The sequence below is a fragment of the Scyliorhinus torazame genome, chromosome 7 (assembly GCF_047496885.1).
Source record: "Scyliorhinus torazame isolate Kashiwa2021f chromosome 7, sScyTor2.1, whole genome shotgun sequence".
Lineage (NCBI taxonomy): Eukaryota > Metazoa > Chordata > Chondrichthyes > Carcharhiniformes > Scyliorhinidae > Scyliorhinus > Scyliorhinus torazame.
This window is the reverse complement of record NC_092713.1, coordinates 211,170,621-211,194,220: the sequence shown is the minus strand read 5'-3', so window position 1 is coordinate 211,194,220 and position 23,600 is coordinate 211,170,621. Positions and strand designations below refer to the sequence as shown.

At 43.7% G+C, this 23,600-nt stretch overlaps 1 protein-coding gene across 8 annotated transcripts in view; it reads left to right on the top strand.

The window, feature by feature from the left end:
- Positions 1 to 14,456, top strand: part of LOC140426826 (lateral signaling target protein 2 homolog) — a 115,537-nt gene extending 101,081 nt beyond the window's left edge. For all 8 annotated transcript variants that reach the window (XM_072512052.1, XM_072512056.1, XM_072512051.1 and 5 more), the window contains 7 exons: positions 1,078 to 1,179; positions 2,967 to 3,833; positions 5,307 to 5,458; positions 7,958 to 8,077; positions 9,013 to 9,120; positions 9,928 to 10,031; positions 11,516 to 14,456. In XM_072512052.1, coding sequence (XP_072368153.1) covers positions 1,078 to 1,179; positions 2,967 to 3,833; positions 5,307 to 5,458; positions 7,958 to 8,077; positions 9,013 to 9,120; positions 9,928 to 10,031; positions 11,516 to 11,647 — 1,585 coding nt within the window. In that variant the 3' untranslated portion in view covers positions 11,648 to 14,456. The remainder of the gene's footprint in view (positions 1 to 1,077; positions 1,180 to 2,966; positions 3,834 to 5,306; positions 5,459 to 7,957; positions 8,078 to 9,012; positions 9,121 to 9,927; positions 10,032 to 11,515) is intronic.
- The last annotated feature ends 9,144 nt before the right edge of the window (positions 14,457 to 23,600 follow it).

Sequence of the window (23,600 nt, the reverse complement as noted above, 5' to 3'; positions counted from 1 at the left end):
TTTCTTTGTTCTTTGTTCTTTGTTTTGTTTGGATGAACCATATAAATACTATGGCTGCCAGAGCTTGTCTGAGACTGAAAATTCTGTGGTGAGTACCTCTCCTCCAGACTCCCAAATGCATGTCCACCATCTACAAGGCAAGTCAGGAGCGTGATGGAATACTCTCCACTTGCCTGGATGGACGCAGCTTCAATAACACTCAAATTCAAGGCCATCAGGCCAGATCAGCCCACTTGATTGACCCCATCCACCATCTTAAACATTTATTTCCTCCACCACCAACACACAGTGGCAGCAGTGTGTACCATCTACCTGATGCACTGCAACAACTCACCAAGACTCTGTCAACCGTATCTTCCAAAGCTGTGACCTCTACCACCTAGAAGGACAAGAGCAGCAGGTTCATCACCACCTCCCATTTCCCTTCCAGATCACACATCATCCTAACTTGGAACTATATCGTTGTTCTTTCACTGTCACCAGGTCCACATCCTGGAACATCCTCCCTAGCAGAATTATGGTGTACCTACATGACAAGTCCTGCAATGGTTCACAGAGATATCTCACCACCCCCTTCTCAGGGGCAATTAGGGTGGACTTTAAATGCCAGAACCCCAAGAATAACCGTTTTAAAAGTCACCTTGTGCCAAGCACCTGATTGTTGCATGTGGCGAGTGTTTAACGTGACAGCTGGACTTAAAATGCAAACTTCCAGTTCTTTGCTGTCATCCAGAATGGTTCATTAATATTATCCTTTCCATTTCAGGGATCTGCATTCCATTTAGTTCAAATTGGTTGGAATGGGACACCAGTTATAGAAAAGGCCTGATTTTTCTTTTTGTTTTCACTTCCAAATGGGAAATGGAAATGGAATGGTTTCTGTAACTGGCTGCTGATCTGCAATCAATGGCAGTTTTACATTGAGCAATTAGTTGAAAATCTACTGCCTGCCATCTGGCATCTGATTTTTGGGTGACAATTAGACATTTAATGCAGCTTGTCACTATAGTTCGAAATTATGCCAGAAGCTTCCATCCAGCTCAACCAATGCAGAGCCACTTTTGTTTCTATTTGCAGTGGGCTGAGGATCTATCCAGAAGGACCGCTCAACCTAGAGCAGCAGCCAGATGACATGTCCAAGCTTTTTAAACCTTTCTACACCCTCCTGCAAAAGATAAGGTAAAGTGTACATTGTCTAGTTTTTGAAGAAAGGACCTTCTTTCACTTTATGTTAGGTGGACCATAACCAGTTAGAAGAGAACATGCTGAAAACATCTAGTTTTTGATTGATATCAGAAAGAGAAAGATGGCATTGGGCTAATGAAATGTACAATGCTGTCACTGAAAATAGGCACCAGGCTGGAAGTGGATGTGGAAAGTTTTTGAAAGTGCTTAAGTCTGATCCCTGGTTATATTTTCCTTTGACTCTGTCAATGCTGGTAGGTTGGCAGAACAGCTCATCTGAGGCCATCTTGCTCCCTGTGAACTCTGTAGCTTGGATATCAATGTAAATGTCTTTTTCGATTTTAAGACTAAATTGCTAGTCAAACTAGTGCTTGGTGACCAGAGCCTCTGTCTGTCCCATGGATCTTTTTCTCATCTTCCTTTTTATATGTTCCCGCCTGCAACTTAAGTCAATTACTTTCACTTTGTCCTCTTTGGGGTATTGGGTGCTGGGGAATTATCACCCACCTCTCCCTCTAGTGCATGGTTTGCACCAGATTTTGCTACTTTTGGCCTGCCATCTGCAGCTCCATTTATCGTGCCTCATCCTCATTTGATCATCACACTCACTCACGGCCATCTCTCAGTCTTGTCAAATAGCCACTTCCATGACCTCAAATTTGCAAACTCCGAAATACCTATGTGGCCATGTAGTTCATCTGCATATCTGGCTTGAACTTATTCAATGTAGTTCTATTTTCCTCGTTAAATCTGCCTGGAAACAACTGCAAACTTGTATTGTTTGTTAACCATTTTTCCACTCTCTTAAGACTGACTAAATCTATGGAAAATACCTTGCACGATGGAAAAGGGGAATAAATGAATGTAAACAAAGTAAAAAGCATTCGACAAGCAAAAGATTTAGTCAGACAAGTATCAAAAATAAAAGACTAAACATATGAGAGACACCTATTGGTCGAATTCCTCCAGTGTACAGAAATTCATTTTTTTTTTTTTTTTTTACCATACACCCTTCTGATTTGGGTGGTTCAAAATCCCAAAATGATAAAGACCAGTAATTCTAAAAACAGAATATAAATATATCTTTTGGTCTATTCAACCATTTTGCAATCCGATTATTTTATTTGCCGCTGAAAGGAAGCAGAACTGTGATTTTTACAAATACACTTAGAACCACAGAATTCCTACAGTGCAGAAAGAAGCCATACGGCCTACTTGAGTTTGCACCAACCCTCTGAAAGAGCACCCTACCTAGGCCCACTTCCCCACCTTATCTCAGTAACGCCATCTAACCTGCACATCTTTGGACATTAAGGGACAATTTAGCATTGCCAATCTACCTAACCTGCAATTCTTTGGACTGTGGGAAGAAACCAGAGCACCCGAAAGAAACCCACACAGATACAGGGAGAAAGTGCAAACTTCACACAGTCACCCAAGGACGGAATTAAACCCGGGTCCTTGGCACTGTGCCACCCTGCTGCCCTTGTTCAGACTTCACCAAGTATTTGGGATAATGCCCATGCAAGTGATTGGGCTGCTTCAAGTATGTAATTGGATCAAAGTTTGATTGTTTTAACTTAATTTGGTTGAGCACAGTGGGCTAAACAGCTGGCTTGTAATGCAGAACAAGGCCAGCAGCGCGGGTTCAATTCCCATACAGGCCTCCCTGAACAGGTGCCGGAATGTGGCGACTAGGGGCTTTTCACAGTATTTTCATTGAAGTCTACTTGTGACAATAAGCGATTATTTTATTATTTAATTTTCTACTTTGCCCCTAGGGACTTACTTTATGTCCTCACGGAAGAAGAACTATCTATCTTGGAGAAGAGCCTTTGTGCTGTCGAAGCTGAAGATTTCTTCAATGCCCATACAATGTTGCCCAGCCTTTCACCCCTTCACAACAGCATACTGAATCATGAAGGACTTGATGAATATGCCGATGGGGTTTCGCCTATTACATCTGATTCGGAGGAGCCTGACCGCTTAAAATTGATCAAACACCAAGCAACCAATGAAATGTATTCACAACAGTCTAACTCCAATGTGTCCAATTCACTCCAACGAGCTCCAAATGAAATAACAGGTTCTTTGGAAGCTTCCATTCGGGAGACAGAAAATGAAATATGGCAACAAGAGTTTGGACGAGGCACCCACGGCAACATGCTGGCGAATGCACTGAATCAAAATAAAACAATCTTGGGGGATAGTCCCGAGTCGTCTTTACCTGCTTTCACCGACAGCTTGACTGATTTCAATGTCTTTCAGCACTGCACTGTTGCAGAAAATAACCTCACTTCAGAAACAGACCAGCAAGAATTAGTTGGTGGGCTTGAATCAACAGGAGCATCCACATTAAATGCTGTCCAAACCCATTATTTTTCCGATATTCCAGATACAAGCTGTGTGCCAACTACTTCTGAACAGGGCCATGTTGTCCCTTCATTAAATGTTTATTCTTCTGGTCGGGACACTCTGAAACAAGAAGCTGGGGCTTCATCTTTTCTGGAAGCAAGTAAAGAGCATGTGGAAGGAGCTGAGGAGCAAAATAAGATGAAGATCACCAGCTCTGAAATTACAAAACAGTACAGTTGTGATGGAAGAACCTCAAATACTAGTATGGTGCCTGAAGATCCACATAATATCAGGTGAGGTGTAAAAGGAATTTAGGATATTTCAGGCATAATAACCAAAACCAGGCTGAATAAGAATTATGGATAGCTCAGAAGCAGTTTTAAGACTAAGATTTGTGAGGTAAATAGTTAAATATAACTAGAATATTTTGTCCCTTTCCTGCACTCTCAGCTGCCATAAAGCCTAAAGGAAATTAAAATCCACCAGAACACACAATAATATTCAAAGCTGAGTTAGACAGGTGAGGTACAGGATGGAGAGATTTTCTGTGTATTAAGAAATTCCTTCCAAAACTAGCAAGCTACCTTGGGCATAATTCCTGAAGAGTAACCAGTGCTGGATGAATGGAGCAACCAATCCTTTAAAGCAAATAAAATGTGCTTTTTGGATCAAAGAGATTCTTGCACATTCGGTCAGAATAATGCAGAATTAGGAAACCAGAAAGGGGACAGCTTAGCCTGGTCTTCCTGGACTTGAATGGTGAACCAGTCACATCTTCCTTCACTTTACATAACCTATATTACCGTGACCTATGAGCTCCAGGACGTCTCATATGGGGGCTCCCCGAAGGTCCGCTGGGGACCCACCCAGAAGTTCCTATCTTCCCTGCACTGAGAAATATCCAAAAATTATGATTTAAATCGCAAACTGATGGTTCTGACTGTTACATCAATAGTTACCCAGAAACCGCTCAAAGACTTAACCACTTTGAGCTTCTGGGTTACTATTGGAGAGATTCACACCACCAACCTCACAATGGGACTGCCCTCGCTGCTGACCACATCCATATACTTGCCTTCGGTTACCTCCTTCATGGCTTGTCAAAGACCTTTAAATCTGGCTGGACCTTTAAACCCCCCTGGTTTATGGCAACCAGTGCAGTTTTCTTTTTTAAAAAAACGGTGCGTGCCGTATTTAGCTGTGACTCTACAACCCTCGATGCTAGGCCCCAGGGACATGGTGCACTGCCCAGATCTCACCCGGTCTGAGTCGGAAGGCCAGGTGAGATCAGATCGGCTGGATTTCGAGATGAACAATTTCAAATGGAGTGGCAATCCGACTCAATTGCCACTCCATCTGAAGTTATGGACCAATTTATTTTTCCTAGCTTACAATTGAGGTGGGCTCCTATTACTAAATTGAGGGGAGGTAAAATGGTCCAAAATCATTCTTGGACTGATTCAAAGAACTGGTTCTATTCAACCATCAATATGTCTGTCAGATTTTAGCATTTTGAAGGTAATTGTTTCATGACTGTTGAGTCAGTCTGCAGATTTTATTCAGTTTTTTCTCTACAGGTTTTTAATGATTTCGAAATCTGAATGAAATGTATTAACTGGGAAAACTCCAGATTTTAATTTGCTCACCACCGAACAATTTCTGTAAAAGGCGTGTTTCGGGCACTGCTAAAATACTTGTCACATTTTCATAATTATGGAAAACAAATTAGATGCTGTAACACACTGATTTGTACACTTCACTCGCAGAGTGACTGAAGGAGAGAATGAGTCTCGTGTCATGGATCATGAAACAATAAAGCACGCAGTATGGGCTGTGAGGGCGGCAGTAAGGGAGGAAATCAGGGCACGGTACCGCAGCCGTAGTGATATGCTTCATCGGCTCTTTGTTTGTATCTCAGGTATGTTATTCAGGATTTTAAGGCCAGTGTGCAACATTGCAGCTTTAATGTGTGGTGCCAAAGAGTGCTAAAAATACTGTTGATTTTCTTAAAGCCTCTCATTCCATTGACTCCTTGACTGTGACCATGTTCCCTTAAATGGAATACTGGAAAACCCAAAGGAGAGTTTCTATGCACGTCTTGAAAACCAGAGAGTGGAAAACCATCTAATGTGTGGTGTAGGGCAGTGTTTTTCAAACTGTTTTTCCCGGGACTCACTTTTGCCAAATGCCCGACCTTTGAGATCCATGCTGGCTGAACTTTGTGACCTACGCCAGCTTCCGTTCATTACACACGCCACCTGAATGGTTTGCTTACCTGAATGCGAAAAGGGAGCCTGCTTGGTCCTCATAATCTTTCTCCAGTCAGTTCCACAGGAGGATAGGAAATGCACATTTCAGGTGCAGAGTTCAGCCAGCTCTTTTGTGTCACCTTCATTTTTCTGAACACAGAAAGTCCAACCTTGCGCATGTCGGTCATGAAGGACAATAACAACAAAATTCCGCTTTTGCTCAGCACTGGATACTCCTGGGATATGTTACTCCAGAATGCTGACAGCCTCATGAACCTTTGGTGCATTTTTAATATGCTGTCACAGATCAGGTACAGCAGCTTAATCTTTTCATTTGGAGTCAGCTGTACATTAATAACTGACTGCCGTCTCAACCTCAAAAGGAATTCTTCACCCTCCACATTTCTTTCAGAATCTGAAACAACTTCTTCTCTCATTTTCCAGTACTCCCCTGCATATAAACACACATGGGTTTTTCATCCTTATTTACATTGGCACAATTGACAAAACCATACCTTAAGAAATACTGCTTTATTCCCGAGTTAAGTTTCTTCTTTGTAGGCTGTTCACCAGAGGCCCTGATGCGGTGTACCGTCTAAAACTAGCACTGCTCTGTCCTGCCATGGATTCTCCAGAGCAACGCTCTCCAGCAGATTGAGATGTAAGATCCTGGCCAGTAGGTACACTGCCTATTTGTGTCTCTGGCCGACTCTTTCTTGTAACAAAATGATCCATCTTCACAGTCCTCTTGACTTGCTTGCTAGCAGCTAGAAAATGGAAGAAGTTCTCCTCTAATTTGGCACCAAAAGCACGTACGTACAGGGTACTTGACGTCAAATGTACATGTAGGGCGTGTGACCTGCTCACTGCTGCCACTTGTGGTTGGAAGAGTGTGTACAGCCTCATTTCATTCTCATTTATAAGTCAGCAGTGGCCGCCTATCTCAATTTAAATGCCGGTAGCAGCTGTTGGGGGCTTCTCCTGCAGTCGATACCATCGCGGGAACTCCATGACCAATTTCTCTGTGACCGGTAGCACGGTAGCATTGTGGATAGCACAATTGCTTCACAGCTCCAGGGTCCCAGGTTCTATTCCGGCTTGGGTCACTGTCTGTGCGGAGTCTGCACATCCTCCCCGTGTGTGCGTGGGTTTCCTCCGGGTGCTCCGGTTTCCTCCCACAGTCCAAAGATGTGCAGGTTAGGTGGATTGGCCATGCTAAATTGCCCTTGGTGGCCAAAATTGCCGTTAGTGTTGGATGGGGTTACTGGGTTATGGGGATAGGGTGGAGGTGTTGACCTTGGGTAGGGTGCTCTTTCCAAGACCAGTGCAGACTCGATGGGCCGAATGGCCTCCTTCTGCACTGTAAATTCTATGACCCTCCCAACACCCACTTGGGACCCACCCGTGAGTTGCAACTCGCACTTTGAAAAATTCTGGTATGGGGAGTCTGGGGAGTAGGTTATGATAGCCTCGTGCTTATGGTACCAGACTAATAAACTGATATTGTGGGTTCAATACCCACTGTGGCAAGTATAATTCAATAGGTCTGGTAATTTGTGAGCTAGACACATGGGAACACCTGCAACGTCTCCAAGCCACACACCATCCTGACTTGGAACATATCACAAGTTCCTGAACACCTTTCCTAAAAGCACCATGAGTATACCTAGACCAGTTGGACTGCACAGGTTCATGAAGGTGGCTCACTGCCACCTTCTCGAGGGCAATTGGGGATGGACAAAAAATGCTGGCCTTTTCAGTAATGATAACATCAAATGAAATATATATATATTTTTTAAGCTCTGCTGTCGACTATGAAAATACATAACTATGAAATAATCTTGATTTCAAAAGATTTTTAGAATCTTTTTTGAGATTTATTTCTCTTGATTAAAAATTGGCTTTGAAACCTATAGTCGAGATGTTCTCACACTCATGTAATGCTAGCTGGAACGGGTTGCCAGGGAAGGTAATTAAAGCATAGGCACTGGATTCACTTGAACAGATAGATGTGTAATGGGAAAATGAGTTCGTTATTCTGAAAGTAAGAGGTAAAAAAGACTGAAGAACATTTGTCATCGAAATCAGTCTTGCCTATTTTTATTTTGTGTGCACTGAACCCCAACTTGCATTAGAGTTATGAATCTTCTTGGCTGTGTTTGGAACAGGTGTAGCAGATCAACTTCAGACCAACTTTGCAGGAGACCTGCGGCGGATTTTAAAAACTGTCTTCGAGATTGCAACTTCAACCCCAGAAAAGAATGAAGATGCTATAGAAGAGGAAAAAGGTATACCGGATTTCACTTCTAGCTCTTCACTGTTCACCTTCAATTGTAGTCCCTGGTATAAAGATTAAAAGGACATATAAATACCAAGTATCTTTCTCTGCTCAAATGAGGGCTTTTATAGCCCTGTCTATCTGTAAACCCCACAGAACCGTAAATAATGGGATATTATATATACGGGCAGCACTGTAGCACAAATGGATAGCGCCAGGTTCGATTCCCTGCTGGGTCACTGTCTGTGTGTAGTCTGCACGTTCTCCCAGTGTCTGCGTGGGTTTCCTCCAGGTGCCCCGGTTTCTTCCCACAGTCCAAAGACGTGCAGGTTAGGTGGATTGGTCTTGATAAATTACCCTTAAGTGACCAAAAAGGTTAGGAGGGGTTATTGGGTTACGGGGATAGGGTGGAAGTGAGGGCTTAAGGGGGTTGGTGCAGACTCGATGGGCCGAATGACCTCCTTCTGCGCTGTATGTTCTGTGTTCTAAAAGACACCAGCTGGTGCACATAAATGAAATAGACTTGTTTTTTCTTGAACCTACTGCAGTGGGGGGAGGAGGAAAACCTGAAATACACCCCCACCCCTGCCCCCCTCTGCTGACCTGTTGACAGGAGACTATACAGAGTGGGGAGGCATGGATTGGCCATGAGTTGTAAGTAGGTCGCAAAGGGAAAGCCCTTGCGTGGCTCTACTCTCAGGTACCGCTACAATGAAGAAATTATTGCCACAAATGCAGTTAAAGGTGTGCAGTTCAGTGGGGAGGTAATCCAAGAAAGAAATCACTGTTCAGATGCTGAGCCCCTGCAAAATGCAACATCCTACGCACATTCTGGTCTTGTGGCGTATTTTAATGGAACTTAGTACTAACACTTCATAAATTGAAAAATGTAAATCAGTTGTGTATTGTAATGGCTTCCTTTTCTTTACCTTTTGCTTCTTGCAGAGGAGGAGAATGTTACTCTGGAACCCACCTTGGAAGATTGTGTGCTGTGTCAGGAATCCCATTCCTATCCATCTCGAACCTCCAATTTAGACAGCACAAAACTGGAAGGTACATCAAATTGCTATTGTACTGGACATAACTATGGCTAGCCTCTAATTAAACATCTCTATTTAATTGTGAAAATGTTGGTGTCGGACTAAGTTTCCATGAAGGCCAATGTTCAGCTCATTACTGGATAAAAATACATTTTCAATTTATCAGTTAGCTATTTAAAAAGTCTTTATTTTACAAATTGGGTTTTTCAGCAAGTTGATCAATGTGTAAAAAAAAAAACGTACTGCCTGCCAGTTGACCAAGGAACTAGTTGTGCAAATCTTTGTACCTTCATTAATGTATGCCTTTGGCACTCTGGCCAATTCTACCACTTTTACAAGAGACAGAAGAAGAGTATTTGTAAAAGCAGGTTTATATGTACACTTTTTCACACTCACATTTCACCTCTCCTCTCTTGCTCCTCGGTAAATTCAAAGTCCAAATTTTAAAGCTTATTTCCTGCTCATGAAGGTTAATACATAGATACATAGCTACATAATGTTTCTTCATTTGGTCTTCACCAATCACTCACTCCCATGGAAGAATTTTTCTGTGAAATGACTATTCTGTTGTACATTTTACTGTTGCCTTTCTCTAACACCGGATTCACCTTAATCAGCCACCACATAATTCAATTTCTCTCTCCATGCCTTCTTGCCACATCAAAGTGGTTGACCCTGTAGAATATCCTGAAATGTCTATCTGGGTTGGGAAGACTGGTCAGAAGGTCAAATTATTTGTATGCCAGCAAAATGGTTCATTTTTCAGTTTCTGTAGCATACATGCAAGTAATTACTTTGTTTTTACCCCTCCCAATTATAGTGCCCCCAGAGTGGATTGCAGACTCCGCCTGTAATCAATGCATGTCTTGTAAAGCACCATTTACAATTATCAGAAGGCGCCATCACTGCAGGAACTGTGGAAAGGTTTGAGTTTTAAACATTGGCATGTAAAACTACAATCAAATATGAAGTGTTGATCGCATGGAAGGGAGTAATTGACACTGCAATCTGGAATATTTGCAGCTATAACTGTCAGTGGTTTCAGCCAGTGTCCTACACCACAATTGTAGTACTTTGGGTTCGCCAATGTTATATTCCACCAAAGTATAGTGCCGTGTTTTGTACACATGATTCACTGAGGACTCTGTTCTCATTTCACTTATAGATTTCATTCACGTGATTGACATTTTACTTCGCTGTTTTTCTACATAATTTTGTTAAATTAAGACCAAAAAATTGAAATGAGACCTTTGAGCTGAAATATGTTTTTTTTTCAGCTACCCGGAAGGCATGTTTTCCATCAGTTTGGCACAATACTCTGATCAACATGTTAGCAAGTGATTCATTCCAAATGATCATTGCAGAGAGATGGATCCTATTTTAGTTACTCTTCCCTAATCCCTTTAGTTTACTACCATACCTCCTTTGCGCCCTCCTTGTTACTGAGATTATACCTTAATTTTTGGTGTAGGCAAAACCCTTTGTAGAATTTCAATGAGGCACATCAACATAATATGTCACCTGGCCACTGTTACCTTTTAAATGAAGTACTGAAAGCATATAAATAATACAATGCTTGTGATCAAATCAAATGCAGTTACTATACAGTATGTACATAAGTAATACCCATAGGGCAGCATGGTGGCGCAGTGGTTAGCACTGCTGCCTCACAGCACCGAGGACCCAGGTTCGATCCGGTCCCTGGTAACTGTCTGTGCAGAGCTTGCACATTCTACCTTTGCCTGTTTGGGTCCCGCCCCCACAACCCAAAAAGATGTGCAGGATGGGTCATGCTAAATTGCCCCTTAATTGGGGATAAAGAAAGAATTGGGTATCTAAATTTATATTAAAAAAATAAGTAATAGCCATGAGGATATTGGAAAGCATATGCCCCTTTTTGATTGTAACATTGTTTTCCAGAATTCCTGTCTCTTTCTGTACAATTGACTGCTACATCTCCTATAAATACACTACATAAATGCAAGTTCTTTTTAATGAAAGATCTTTGCACAATGATACTAAACAGGATAAATCTGAATGGCACTAATATTTAGCTCATGGGCGCATGTATATGAGCGGAGTACAGTAAAACATACAATATCAACATCAATTGTTGAATGTATGTTAGTGCCAACATCCAGAAACCCCTGTAGGGGAACAATCTTCAGATTCCAAGCCAGAATACCATGGCCGATTTATTTCCCATCCTTGCTGGTTCACTTACTGTGTGTACTGCCATTTCAGACTTTAGGTGAAAGCAACTTGTAGCATTTAATGTGAGTTTTGGATTGCTGGGATAAGATGCTTGCAGTATACAAAGAGAACTATTCCAGCTCCCTGTAGTGTTGTTCTTCACCAGGATGTTTGATGTGCTGGAAAAACTGAAAGTCTACTTTCTTTTGCTTCAGATATTCTGTTCCCGCTGCTCTTCCCAGTCTGCACCATTGCCTTGGTTTGGACAGATGAAGCCAGTCCGTGTCTGCACCCATTGTTACACAGTTCACCTCACTCCCTGCTACTCCACTACATCTGCATGTTAACCTGAAGCTCCAAGCCAGTGAGTCTCACCGAAGAACATCGGAATAAACCCACTATAATGATTATGTCGGGTCCCTGTGAACAAGAGGAGAACCATCTTCAAATCATCAACTGCAAAGAATTCAATTGTTCCCAGTCCAACTCTGTAGTCTCAATTCAATGTATTAACTCTGATACCATTGCAAATCTATAAAGAACAGCAGTTAATTGTGAATTATTTCTGCAGCATCCTCTGATATAAAAGATGTGCTTGGTAACTCTGGTTATTTAATGACAACTGTGTCGATGATTTCTTCTCAATGGATAAAGACAATCAGCAAAATGTTTGTGTAATTTTACGGTAGGGATCATCAACGAACCTAAATTTTCTATTACTTTGTTTCATCAACATAATTTGGTACTGTAAATTGCTAATGAGCACACATGGGAATGAAAATAATGTTAATATGCAAAAACAGTATCACATCCCAGAAGTGGGGGAAAGAATCAAATCTTCCTGATTCAATTGGCATCTTTTGTTACAATTTTTGTTTACAATGATCCATATGCATAGTCTAGCTTATTACAATTCCAGTTAAGCGATCTGGATTGTTAACCTCAGGTAAATTGCATTAAAGTGATGTACTTCAAAAGCGGGCACTTTCTGAGACAATTTTTGTTTTGGCCCAAAAGTAACTTGTGTGAAAATCTTTAGATTAATATTTCAGAATAACATCAATTTGATTTCTAGAGAATTGTTTTTTGTCCACTCTGTATTAATTGTAATAGCAGGAACTATACATTTGTTATTGACTATGCAAATTGAAGAATAATTGCGCAAATTGAAGAATAATTGCACAAATTGCTGCTGCTCCTATATGTATAAATTTCAGTAATCTTATTTTGGAAGCAAATGGAATACTAAATTTGGCACTTAACTTCTGGATGTTTTGTGAGACCAAAGAGATTCTTGAAGGTTTTGGTTTCCTTTAGCTCATATTTTCACTGGAATTAATTCTGGGAGTTGGCTAGTCTGTAGTTCTGGAATTATGGTCATGCTTATGTGCACTTATAATCACTAATTGCATTTGTGTTTCCATAACCGTATGCTCCAGTGACACACCTATACGTTGATTTCAGCCTTTGCTATCAAATGAGCATGCTTCAAGATTTTAATTGATAGAATGTGGATGGGCTTTCACACCAATGTATAATGTTTAGATGTGACCATCATCTACAAAATCTTGGGCCATGTTGTCACTATTTATTGGTCAGGTTAGCAACAACTTTCAAGTCCTCCCTGTCTCCAAAATGAAACGGACTGAATAAAAGGTTAATGAGCTTTTCTAAACTTAAGGTTTGTGCAATCAATGTTGAATGCATTATTGAATAATGTATTTTGCACTAACGCATGCTTCAACTTAAGCCATGCTTTATAAATGTAGTCACCAAAGATGGGTTGACTCCTATTAAACATGTTAATTTACAATATAGTACATGAATATATAGTTGTTCAAAAACCATGCTGCAATTACATCGCGATTATATTTGCAGTACTAAGTTTAAATTGAAAGTCACATTACAATTTTTTTGTATACTCTGATATAATAGTGATCCTTATCTTTTAGGGAAGAAAATGCACTTTTGTACAAATAATTAACTGGATGTTCTGAGTGAAAGGTTTACTAAAGGTCAGGGGAATTCTATACTTTATTTTGGTCAGTGCAATGCATATATAATCTTTAGACATAGATAACTTCAGCATTTTTCAGTCGCTGAAAACTTCCTAAATTGCAATGAAAGGCTCACAAAACAAACAAATGTAATTTTAAATTGAGATTTAAATGTAATCTTCTGTCTTTTTTTCACGAAAGCTGAATAAATTCATTCTCCATTCTTCAGTCTGGATTTCGTGCTTGATAAAATTGGAAGAGATCGTGGATTAAAGTAATGCCTGGTTTTATAACCGCTTTCAAAATCTTTTATGTTCAGTTGGGAACAGTGATCGCGGTTTCATTTTTCTGAAGAAAGCCAGCTACTTCTCGGCAAAATTTGGTTGTTGGGGGAATACCACATTGTTTACCTCACTCCAACTTCACTGACCCACTTTGATTGTCATCTGCAGACTGCAGTGCAATATCGGTTACATTTTTGTTGTTGATACTCTTCTGAATAATACCAAGATATGCTTTTGCATACCTCCAATCTAATAATTTAAAGAAACTGAAAATACTGGAAAAACGTAGCAGATCTGGCAGCATCTGTGGAGTGAGAAACAGTTAGCTTTTCTAGTCATTATAACTCAGTATTTGTTTTTGATTGCTCATGTTTTTGGGGAAATAACCACTGTTTCGAGAGAAGGGAAAAATATTTGTGTCATCGTTGTACATAGTAAGTCCCTCTCTCCATCCTTCCCTTAATATGTAAACTCTTCCGCTTATCCAATAACTTCACCTTTGGATTATTTTAAAGGGAGAATATATCCCCCCTCCCCCCAAAACCTATAGAAGTGTGCACAGCCACATATCTCATCCTAAGAATGTTAACTAATACATTTTAATTTCAGTGATCCAAACAGAACCATCCGGTGAATGCCTTGCCTTTATGAGCTGTGTGTCAGTCTGCACTGCAACTGAAACCTCCAACTATAATGGTAGAACGTTGATCATAACAATTGGTTAATCATCTTTCTATTTTATTGGAAGTGATTAGAATTACGTTTTATCATCTTGGCATTTGCCACAAGCATATGTATGTTGACATTTTAATTTTTTTGTATTCTATGCAATTCAAATGAATCTTCACTGCTTTCAAATAAAATGTGACAAGTTATCTTTAGGGTGCTTTTATTTTTTTCTTTCAAATTTATCACTGGTTTCAGGTACAGAATTTGCTCATGTTGAATTGGATTGTCTATGTGAGAGACTGGTGATGGGACACACCTTGAACATGTTTGATGGCTGTGGGTTGGATCTGGTTATGATTTTCTGCTTTACTGACTGTCAGAAGTGCACCATTTGACTTTATACAAACAATTCTGTTCCATTCTGTAGCAACAAGCAATCACTTCAGAGCAATCTCTGAAGTTTTAACTTGGAGCATTTTAAGTTCAAAATGGTTAATTGGGAAAAAGAGGTGTTAAACATAAAATGCCCAAATACTTAGAGAATGAAATGGCCCAATTGGAGTTAAAAGAACAGCTATTGAATCGTGCGCATTGTCTCATATATTTAGAAAAATTGTGGAGAAAGCCAGGGAACAATCTAGAATCGAAAACCAAGGAACCATCTGGAATCAAATTCTTGCGTGGAGGAGGACTATTTTCAGTGAATTCGGAGGGATCAGGCTGAGGGAAAAAGGGGTTGATGAGTGACAGGCAGAAATTAAATGATACAATGAGTCGTGTTTAAAGAGATGGTTTAATTACAGCCTAGATATATTATATCTGGGTGGGAATTTGCAAAAAGAAGATAATCCGAGATCCCTGGATTAAAATGACAGAGGACAAGTGAAAAATTAAATAAGAGGGCCAAATATATAGTACTCAAATAGATTTGTGACTATCATGGAAGGTTCTTCTCTAGGCATATTCACAGTAAAAGGGTTGTCAGAGGAACTGTTGGACTAATTAGGCTAGGGATCAGAATGGAGATCTATTGGTGAAGGTAAAAAGCATAGGTGAGGTAATTTTGAGATAAACGTAGATGGAGATAGTAGAAAGGTTAACAATACTTGATGGGATGCATCCAAGGTTGCTGAGGGAAGTACGGTATAAATAGCAATTTTAAGTATTCCAATCCTCAGATGTGAGGGATGGTGTCAAAAGAATGGAAGGTTGTAACCCTTTGGGAATTGATCCCTTATTCAAAAAGGCAAAAGGATACACCTGACATTTACAGGCTCATCCGTTTAATGTCTGTGGTGGGGAAGCTTTTATGCACAATAATTCAGGAAGAAATCATCAGTAACTTGGGCAAGCAGGGAAGGGCCAACTGCAGGTAAGGAAGGGCTGGGTGGGACAGACCTACCATTCCTGCTATGGGATGAGAGCCCGGGGGATAGCCGTACTGATAAGTAAGAGGACGGTGTTTACTGTGATGCGGAGAGTTATGGACGCAGGGGATGGTATGTTGTGGTCAGTGGTGTCCTGGATGGCGTGCCGGTAGTCCTTGTCAACATGTACACTCACAACTGGGATGATGCGGAATTTATAAAGAACATCATTGCGGAAATCCCCGACATGGATACACATGACTGATCATGGGAGGAGACTTTAACTGTGTAAAGGACTCATGACGGACAGGTGGAACACCAGAATGAGGAACATGACAGGCATGGATGTCAGGTTGGCGATGGGTCGTACCCAACACCCCACATGGAGGTTAGACACGGCCCTCGTGGCCAACAAGGTCTTCTGGCAGAAAACATCACAGGTCATAGGCGAGTACGTTGTGAACAATCAGGAGGCATTGAAGGCTGTGATTACGTGGGAGGCATTGAAGACTGTGATTAGGGGAGAAATGATCGGCTGTAAGGCTCGCAAAGACAAAGAAGAAAGGGAGGCGAGGCAACAACTGACCTCCATTCTGGAGGTTAACAGACGGTACTTCGAGAGCCCCGACTGTAGAGTTTCTGGTGGAGAGTAAAAAGCGGCAAATGAGCTTTAAGGGGCTGTTTAGCACAGGTCTAAATCGCTGGCTTTGAAAGCAGACTAAGGCAGGCCAGCAGCACGGTTCAATTCCCATAACAGCCTCCCTGAACAGGTGCCGGAATGTGGCGACTAGGGGCTTTTCACTGCAACGGCACTGGCCCTGCACCTGCGTAGATGTTTGCAGACTGCTTAGAGAGGGGCACCCTGCCTTCAACGCTAACACAGGCCGCCATATCGCTGATACCCAAAAAAGGTAATGACCCAACCAAATGCGGATCATACCGACCCATTTCACTGCTCAATGTAGACGCAAAGATACTCACAAAAGTCCTGGATAAGTGACTGGAGAACTGCGTACCAGAGGTGGTCGCAGAGGACCAGACTGGCTTTGTTAAGGGTAGACCGCTTACTGTGAACATCAGACGATTGCTGATAGTGATAATGACCCTATCTGGGGAGAGAACACCAGCAGTGATCATCTCCCTGGATGCTAAAAAAGCCTTCGACAAGAAATACATCACGGGTACGAGAGCGGTTTGCGTTGGGACAGGGTTCACCTCATGGGTGAAACTTCGATACAACGACCCGAAGGTGAGCGTCTGGACCAACACCACCACTGGACCAACACCACCAGCTCTGAATACTTCCAGCTGTGCATAGGCACAAGGCAGGGAAGCCTGCTGTCCCCACTCTTGTTCACTCTGGCAATTGAGCCATTGGCGATCACCTCCAGAGTGGCGAGAAGCTGGAAGGGAATCCAAAGAGGAGACAGAAAGAATAGAGTCTCGCTCCATGTGGATAATCTGCTCCTCCACATCTCTGACCCACAAAACGATATGAAAGGAATCCTGAAACTCCTGAGAGAGTTTGGAGCCTCGTCCGGTTACAAACTCAACCTGGGCAAAAGCAAAGCATTCCTGGTGAACCCAAGAAGGGGAGGGGCAGAGCTGAAGGGACTGCCATTTAAAATAGCCCGAAACAAATTGTGCTATCTGGCCCTTCCGAACCTGCAATACTACCACTGGCAGCCACGGCAGAAAGAGTGAGGGGATGGGTGAAGTGGCCAGACATGGACTGGGTGAGGATGGAGGAGACGTCTTGTACAGGAATGACCCTCTGGGCCCTTGCCACGGCAGCGCTCCCATCCCTGCCAACAAAACATTCAACAAGCCCAGTGGTGGTAGCTCCCTGAGAACTTGTAATCAGATGAGGCAACACTTTGGTCTGAACAAAATGTCCATAATGGCTCCCATCTGCGGCAGCCATTGGTTCATACCAGCCATGCTTGACGCCACCTTTAAGAGGTAGAGACAGGACAGGAGGACACTGATGGTTAGAGACATTTACACTGAGAACAGACTAGTGACCCTGGAGGAACTGACGGAGACACTGGAACTCAAATGAACAGGTTCTTCCTGGAGGTGGAGGACAAATGTGAACAGTGCCAGGGAGCCTCTGCCAACCACTCATATATGTTCTGAGCATGCCCCAGACATGTTGGGTTTTGGACAGCCTTCTTCAAGGCAATGCCCAAGGTGGTAGGAGTGAGGGTGCCCAAGAGTGGCAGTCTTCAGGGTATCCGACCAGCCAGAACTATCTATGGGGAGGAGGGCCAATGCCCATGCCTTTGCTTCTCTAATTGTCCGCCGGAGAATCCTGCTCGGCTGGCGATCAGCACCACCCACATTTGCACACTGGCTGGCAGACCTGTCGAACTTTCTCCACCCGGAGAAGATCAAGTTCGCTAACCGAGGGTCGGAGGATGGCTTCCACAAAGCAAGGAGGCCATTCACCAACTTGTTCCAGGACCTGTTCAAAACCAACAGTCAATAGAGCAAGAGGAGGGGGCGGGGGGGGGGGGGGTGCACAGGAGCCAACGGGACCACAGGGAAGGGAGGAGAGTGGGGGGAAGTGGGGTGGGTGGAGTAGGGGGGGAGTGGAGGGAGGCCAGAGAAACTGAGGGGGAGGCTGGAAAACGGCGGATACAGAAATCAGAGGCCCCGAACAAGGCCACAAGAATGGTTACCCCAAAGAAATGCCAAAACCGGATGGGGGAGAAGAAGGGGGTGAAGCCAATCGACCAAAGGGGAGGGGAAGATACCGCACACATGTAAATAGCAGATAACTGCCCATTGTACAGTAAGTGACCCAGGAAAGGGCCCCAAACCAACAAATAGAGAGGTGGGGGGGGGGGGGGGGGAAATCGGTACAGAGGAAAATGACTGATGCCTATATCCTTACCAAATGCACAGTGTATAAAATGTAATAACTTCAATAAAAACATTTTTTTTAAACTTGTACAAGCATGGACTAATATAAAAAGAGCCACCATGGGTTTGTCAAGGGAAAATTACATTCAACTTGATTGCGCTTTTTGATGAGGTAAGGGGCTGGATGAGGGCAGTGCCGTTGTTGATTATATGTTGTTTCAAAAGACTTTTGATAAACTGCCAGGTACTTGACTTCACAAAATTGATGCTCATGGGATAAAGGGAGTAGCAGCAGCATCCAAATTAAAATTAGCTAAAGGGTAAAAAATGGAGAGTTATGGTGGATGGCTGTTTTTTGGACTGGAGGGAGGTGTACAGTGGCATTTCCCAAGGTTCAGTCCTAATGCCTCTCAACCCTCCTGACTTGAACTTGAGAGTACGGAACATAATTTTGAAATGTGAAGATAAAACAAAACTTGGAAGTCTAGTAATTGGATAAGTTGGTAGAATGGGTGGACACATGGCAGATGAAATTCAATACAGAAAAGTATGAGGTAATGCATTTTGATGGGATGAATGAGGAGAGACAGTATATGCTAAATGGTCCAGTTTGTGTCCACTTCTGGGTGCCACACGTTAGGAAGGAATGAAGGCTTTGGAGATAACAAAGACTTGTAGCAGAATTAGGCTATTCGGACCATCGAGTGTGCTTCGCCGTTCAATCGTGGCGGATATGATTCTCATCCCCATTCTCCTCCCTTCTCCCATAACTCCTGATCCACTTATTAATCAAGAACCTATCTATCTCGGTCTTAAAGATCTCAATGACTTGGCCGCCCCAGTCTTCTGCGGCAATGAGTTCCGCAGATTCACCATTCTCAGTCTGAGGCTTTGCCCACAGGTTCTAGTTTCTCCTACAAGTGGAAACATCCTCAACATGTTCACTCTAACTGGGCCTCTCAGTATTCTGTAAGTTTCAATAAAATCCACCCCCCCGCCCCCCCATCCTTCTAAACTCCAATGAGTACAAACCCAGAGTCCTCAACCGTTCCTCATACGACAAGCTGTTCATTCCAGGGATCATTCCTGTGAACCTCCTCTGGACCCTCTCCAAGGTCAGCACATCCTTCCTTAGATATAGGGCCAAAAGTGGTCACAATATTCCAAATGGGGTCTAACCAGAGCCTTATACAGCCTCAACAGTACATCCCTGCTCTTGTATTCCAGCTCTCGACATGAATGCTAACCTTGCATTTGCCTTCCTAATTGCCAACTAAGCCTGCATGTTAACCTAACCCTTCCTTTAGAATCCGTGCTGACTCAGTCCTATTTTACAATGCACTTCTAAATACTCATCAATCTCATCCTTAATAATGGACTCTAAAATCTTACCAATAACCGAAGTCAGGGTAACTGGCCTATAATTTCCTGCCTTCTGCCTCTCTCCCTTCTTAAACGGGTGTTACAGCCTGTGGAGGATCAGGGGGACTGATGGGTACATAACTTCCAGATATCCATGTGCAGAGTTCAGAAGCTGCTGTCTGATTTACTGAAAGTGAGTGCTTTACCATTATTCTCAGTGAAAAATCCAGCCAATTGCATGACAAGTAAGGAGCAGCGAGAAGGTCAGAGGTGAGTAAGTGTAATTTATATCAGGCAGGATCAACGGACCAGGAAGGGAAGAATGTGTTGAGAAAAATATCAATATTAGCCAATATCCTACTTCATGAAGTTGGATTCTGACCCCATTGATTTCTGTGACGATTGATTTTACTTTGATATGGCACTTATTTAAATTATGTACTCAGTTGCTTTTATTGCAATGCATAATGCACCTTACACTGTCTTGACACATTACACCCAACAAATTACCCTGTGTTCCACTATTGCCCTCCTGTTATTCTTTGTCTATATTGTTGCCCGAGTAATTTACTGCCTGGGTTTAAACTGAACAATACTTTTAAATTGTCATGAAATTAAATTTCATGTTTAAAAAAATGCATTAAAGCCAGTCATCTTCAGCAAGATCTGAAGCTGATGTAGATATCCTGCTGGTGGCACTACTGAGCTGCCTATATCTATTCCATATCACTGACAGCTGGAATTTGACAATCCAGGAGACACAATTCCTTCATGTTCCTGCTCTCATTAATCATTTAAACCAATAATTCCCATGTTTCACAGCATGTGATGCCAACTCGTTCTTCTTTATATGTCATGTAGAAGACACTCGACTGGCCTGTTCCCAAGAGGTGAAGTTATATTAACTAAGTAAATAAGTATATATATTTATATTAATTTGGCTTATAAAAGATGGAGGGATGATCTAATCAAGGTCAATGTATTAATAAGATTCAATAGTTTTGATACAAAGTATTTCCTCCGAAGGGAATTAAAGAAGAAAATTACTATCTTAAAATTAGAGCTGGATCATTTAAGGAGTGAAACAAAGATGCCGTTTTATACACAAACTTTACATGGAAGCCCTAATCCTAACTCTTTTACCCCTGGGAAGCACCTTGGGTATTTTACTATGTTAGCTCTGAAACCCCCCATCCATCCTCCCTGGGACAAACCGATGGTTACCCCTGATCGGGGACCACACCGAGGCTCCCATCGCACCCCTGTGTCGTCTCCACTGGCCCCAGATTTTTAGCGTTGCCGCCACCACCGGACTCATGGTGTACCTTGTCGGCGAGAGCGGCAACGGTGCCGTCACCAGCGCCCCCAGGCTCGTTTCTTTGCAGGACGCCATCTCCAATCTCTTCCATGCCGCCCCTTCTCCCTCCATCACCCACTTACGGATCATCGCCACATTGGCTGCCCAGTAGTAGCCACCCAGATTCGGCAACGCCAACCCTCCTCTGTCCCTACTGCGCTCCAGAAATCCCCTCCTTACCCTCGGGGTCTTATTCGCCCACACAAAACCCATAATACTCCTGCCTACCCTCTTAAAAAAGGCCTTGGTGATTACAATTGGAAGGCACTGGAACACAAAAAGAAACCTCGGGAGGACCACCATTTTGACCGACTGCACTCTACCCGCTAGCGAGAGCGGCAACATGTCCCATAGTTTGAAGTCCTCCTCCATCTGCTCCACCAGCCTCGTCAGATTAAGTTTATGTAGGGCCCCCCAACTCCTAACTATTTGGATCCCCAAGTACCGAAAGCTACTTTCCGCCCTCCTCAACGGTAGATCGTCTATCCCCCTTTCCTGGTCTCCTGACTGTACTATAAAAAGCTCACTCTTCCCTACATTAAGCTTATAGCCCGAAAAATCCCCAAACTCCCTTAGAGTCTGCATGACCTCCACCATCCCCTCCACTGGATCCGCCACATACAGCAACAGGTCGTCTGCGTAAAGCGACACTCGATTCTCCTCTCCCCCTCGGACCACCCCCTCCATTTCCTAGAATCCCTTAATGACATGGCCAAGGGTTCAATTGCTACTGCAAACAGGGGGGACAGGGGGCACCCCTGCCTCGTCCCACGATACAACCGAAAATACTCCGACCTCCGCCGATTCGTAACCACACTCGCCACCGGGGCTCTGTATAGAAGCTTAACCCAACTAATAGACCCTCCCCCGAACCCAAACCTCCGCAGCACTTCCCAGAGGTACTCCCACTCTACTCGGTCAAAGGCCTTCTCCGCGTCCAGAGCCGCCACTATCTCTGCCTCTCCCTCCACCGATGGCATCATTATCACGTTTAGGAGCCGCCGCACATTGGTATTTAGCTGCCTGCTCTTTACGAATTCCGTCTGGTCCTCGTGATCACCCCCGGGACACAGTCCTCGATCCCCGTAGCCAGCACTTTTGCCAGCAACTTAGCATCCACGTTGAGGAGCGAGATCGGCCTGTACGACCCACATTGAAGTGGGTCCTTGTCCCGCTTCAGGATCAAAGAGATCGTCGCCTCAGACATTGTCGGGGGCAGGGTCCCTCCCTCCCTTGCCTCATTAATAGTCCTCACTAACAACGGGGCTAACAGGTCTACGTACTTCCTATAGAACTCAACAGGGAACCCATCCGGTCCCGGGGCCTTCCCTGCCTGCATACTCCCCAGACCTTTGATCACCTCCTCCAACCCAAGTGGTGCCCCCAAACCAGCCACCTCCTGCTCCTCCACCCTCGGGAACCTCAGTTGGTCCAAGAATCGTCGCATCCCCTCTTCCCCCGCTGGGGGCTGGGATCTGTACAGCTCCTCATAGAAGGCCTTGAATGCCTCATTTACTTTCATCGCACTCCGCACCGTAGCTCCCCTTCCATCTTTGACTCCACCTATCTTCCTCGCTGCCATCCTCTTACGGAGCTGGTGTGCCAGCATCCGGCTCGCCTTCTCCCCATATTCATACGTCGCCCCCTGCGCTTTCCTCCACTGTGTCCCTGCCTTCCCTGTGGTCAACAGGTCGAACACCGTCTGGAGATTTCGCCTTTCCCTAAGTAGTCCCTCTTCAGGGGCCTCTGCGTATCTCCTGTCCACTCTTAAAATCTCCGCCACTAACCTCTCCCTTTCCCTGCCCTCTATCTTCTCCCTATGAGCCCTGATGGAGATTTGCTCTCCCCTGACCACTGCCTTCAGCGCCTCCCATACCACCCCCACCTGCACCTCCCCGGTGTCGTTGGCCTCCAAGTACCTTTCAATGCACCCCCTCACCCTCCCACACACCGCCTCATCTGCCAGCAGTCCCACATCCAACCGCCACAGCGGGCGTTGGTCCCTCTCCTCTCCCAACTCCAGCTCCATCCAGTGCGGTGCGTGATCTGAAATGGCTATGGCCGAATACTCCGTTCCCTCCACTTTCGGGATCAGCGCCCTGCCCAAAACAAAAAGATCTATCCGGGAGTAGGCTTTGTGCACGTGGGAGAAAAAGGAAAATTCCCTGGCCTGCGGCCTGGCAAACCTCCACGGATCCACTCCCCCCATCTGGTCCATAAACCCCCTAAGCACCTTGGCCGCAGCCGGCCTCTTTCCAGTCCTAGATCTGAAGCGATCTAGTGCTGGGTCCAACACCGCGTTAAAATCCCCACCCATTATCAAGCTTCCTACCTCCAGGTCCGGAATGCGCCCCAACATACGCTTCATGAATCCAGCATCATCCCAGTTCGGGACG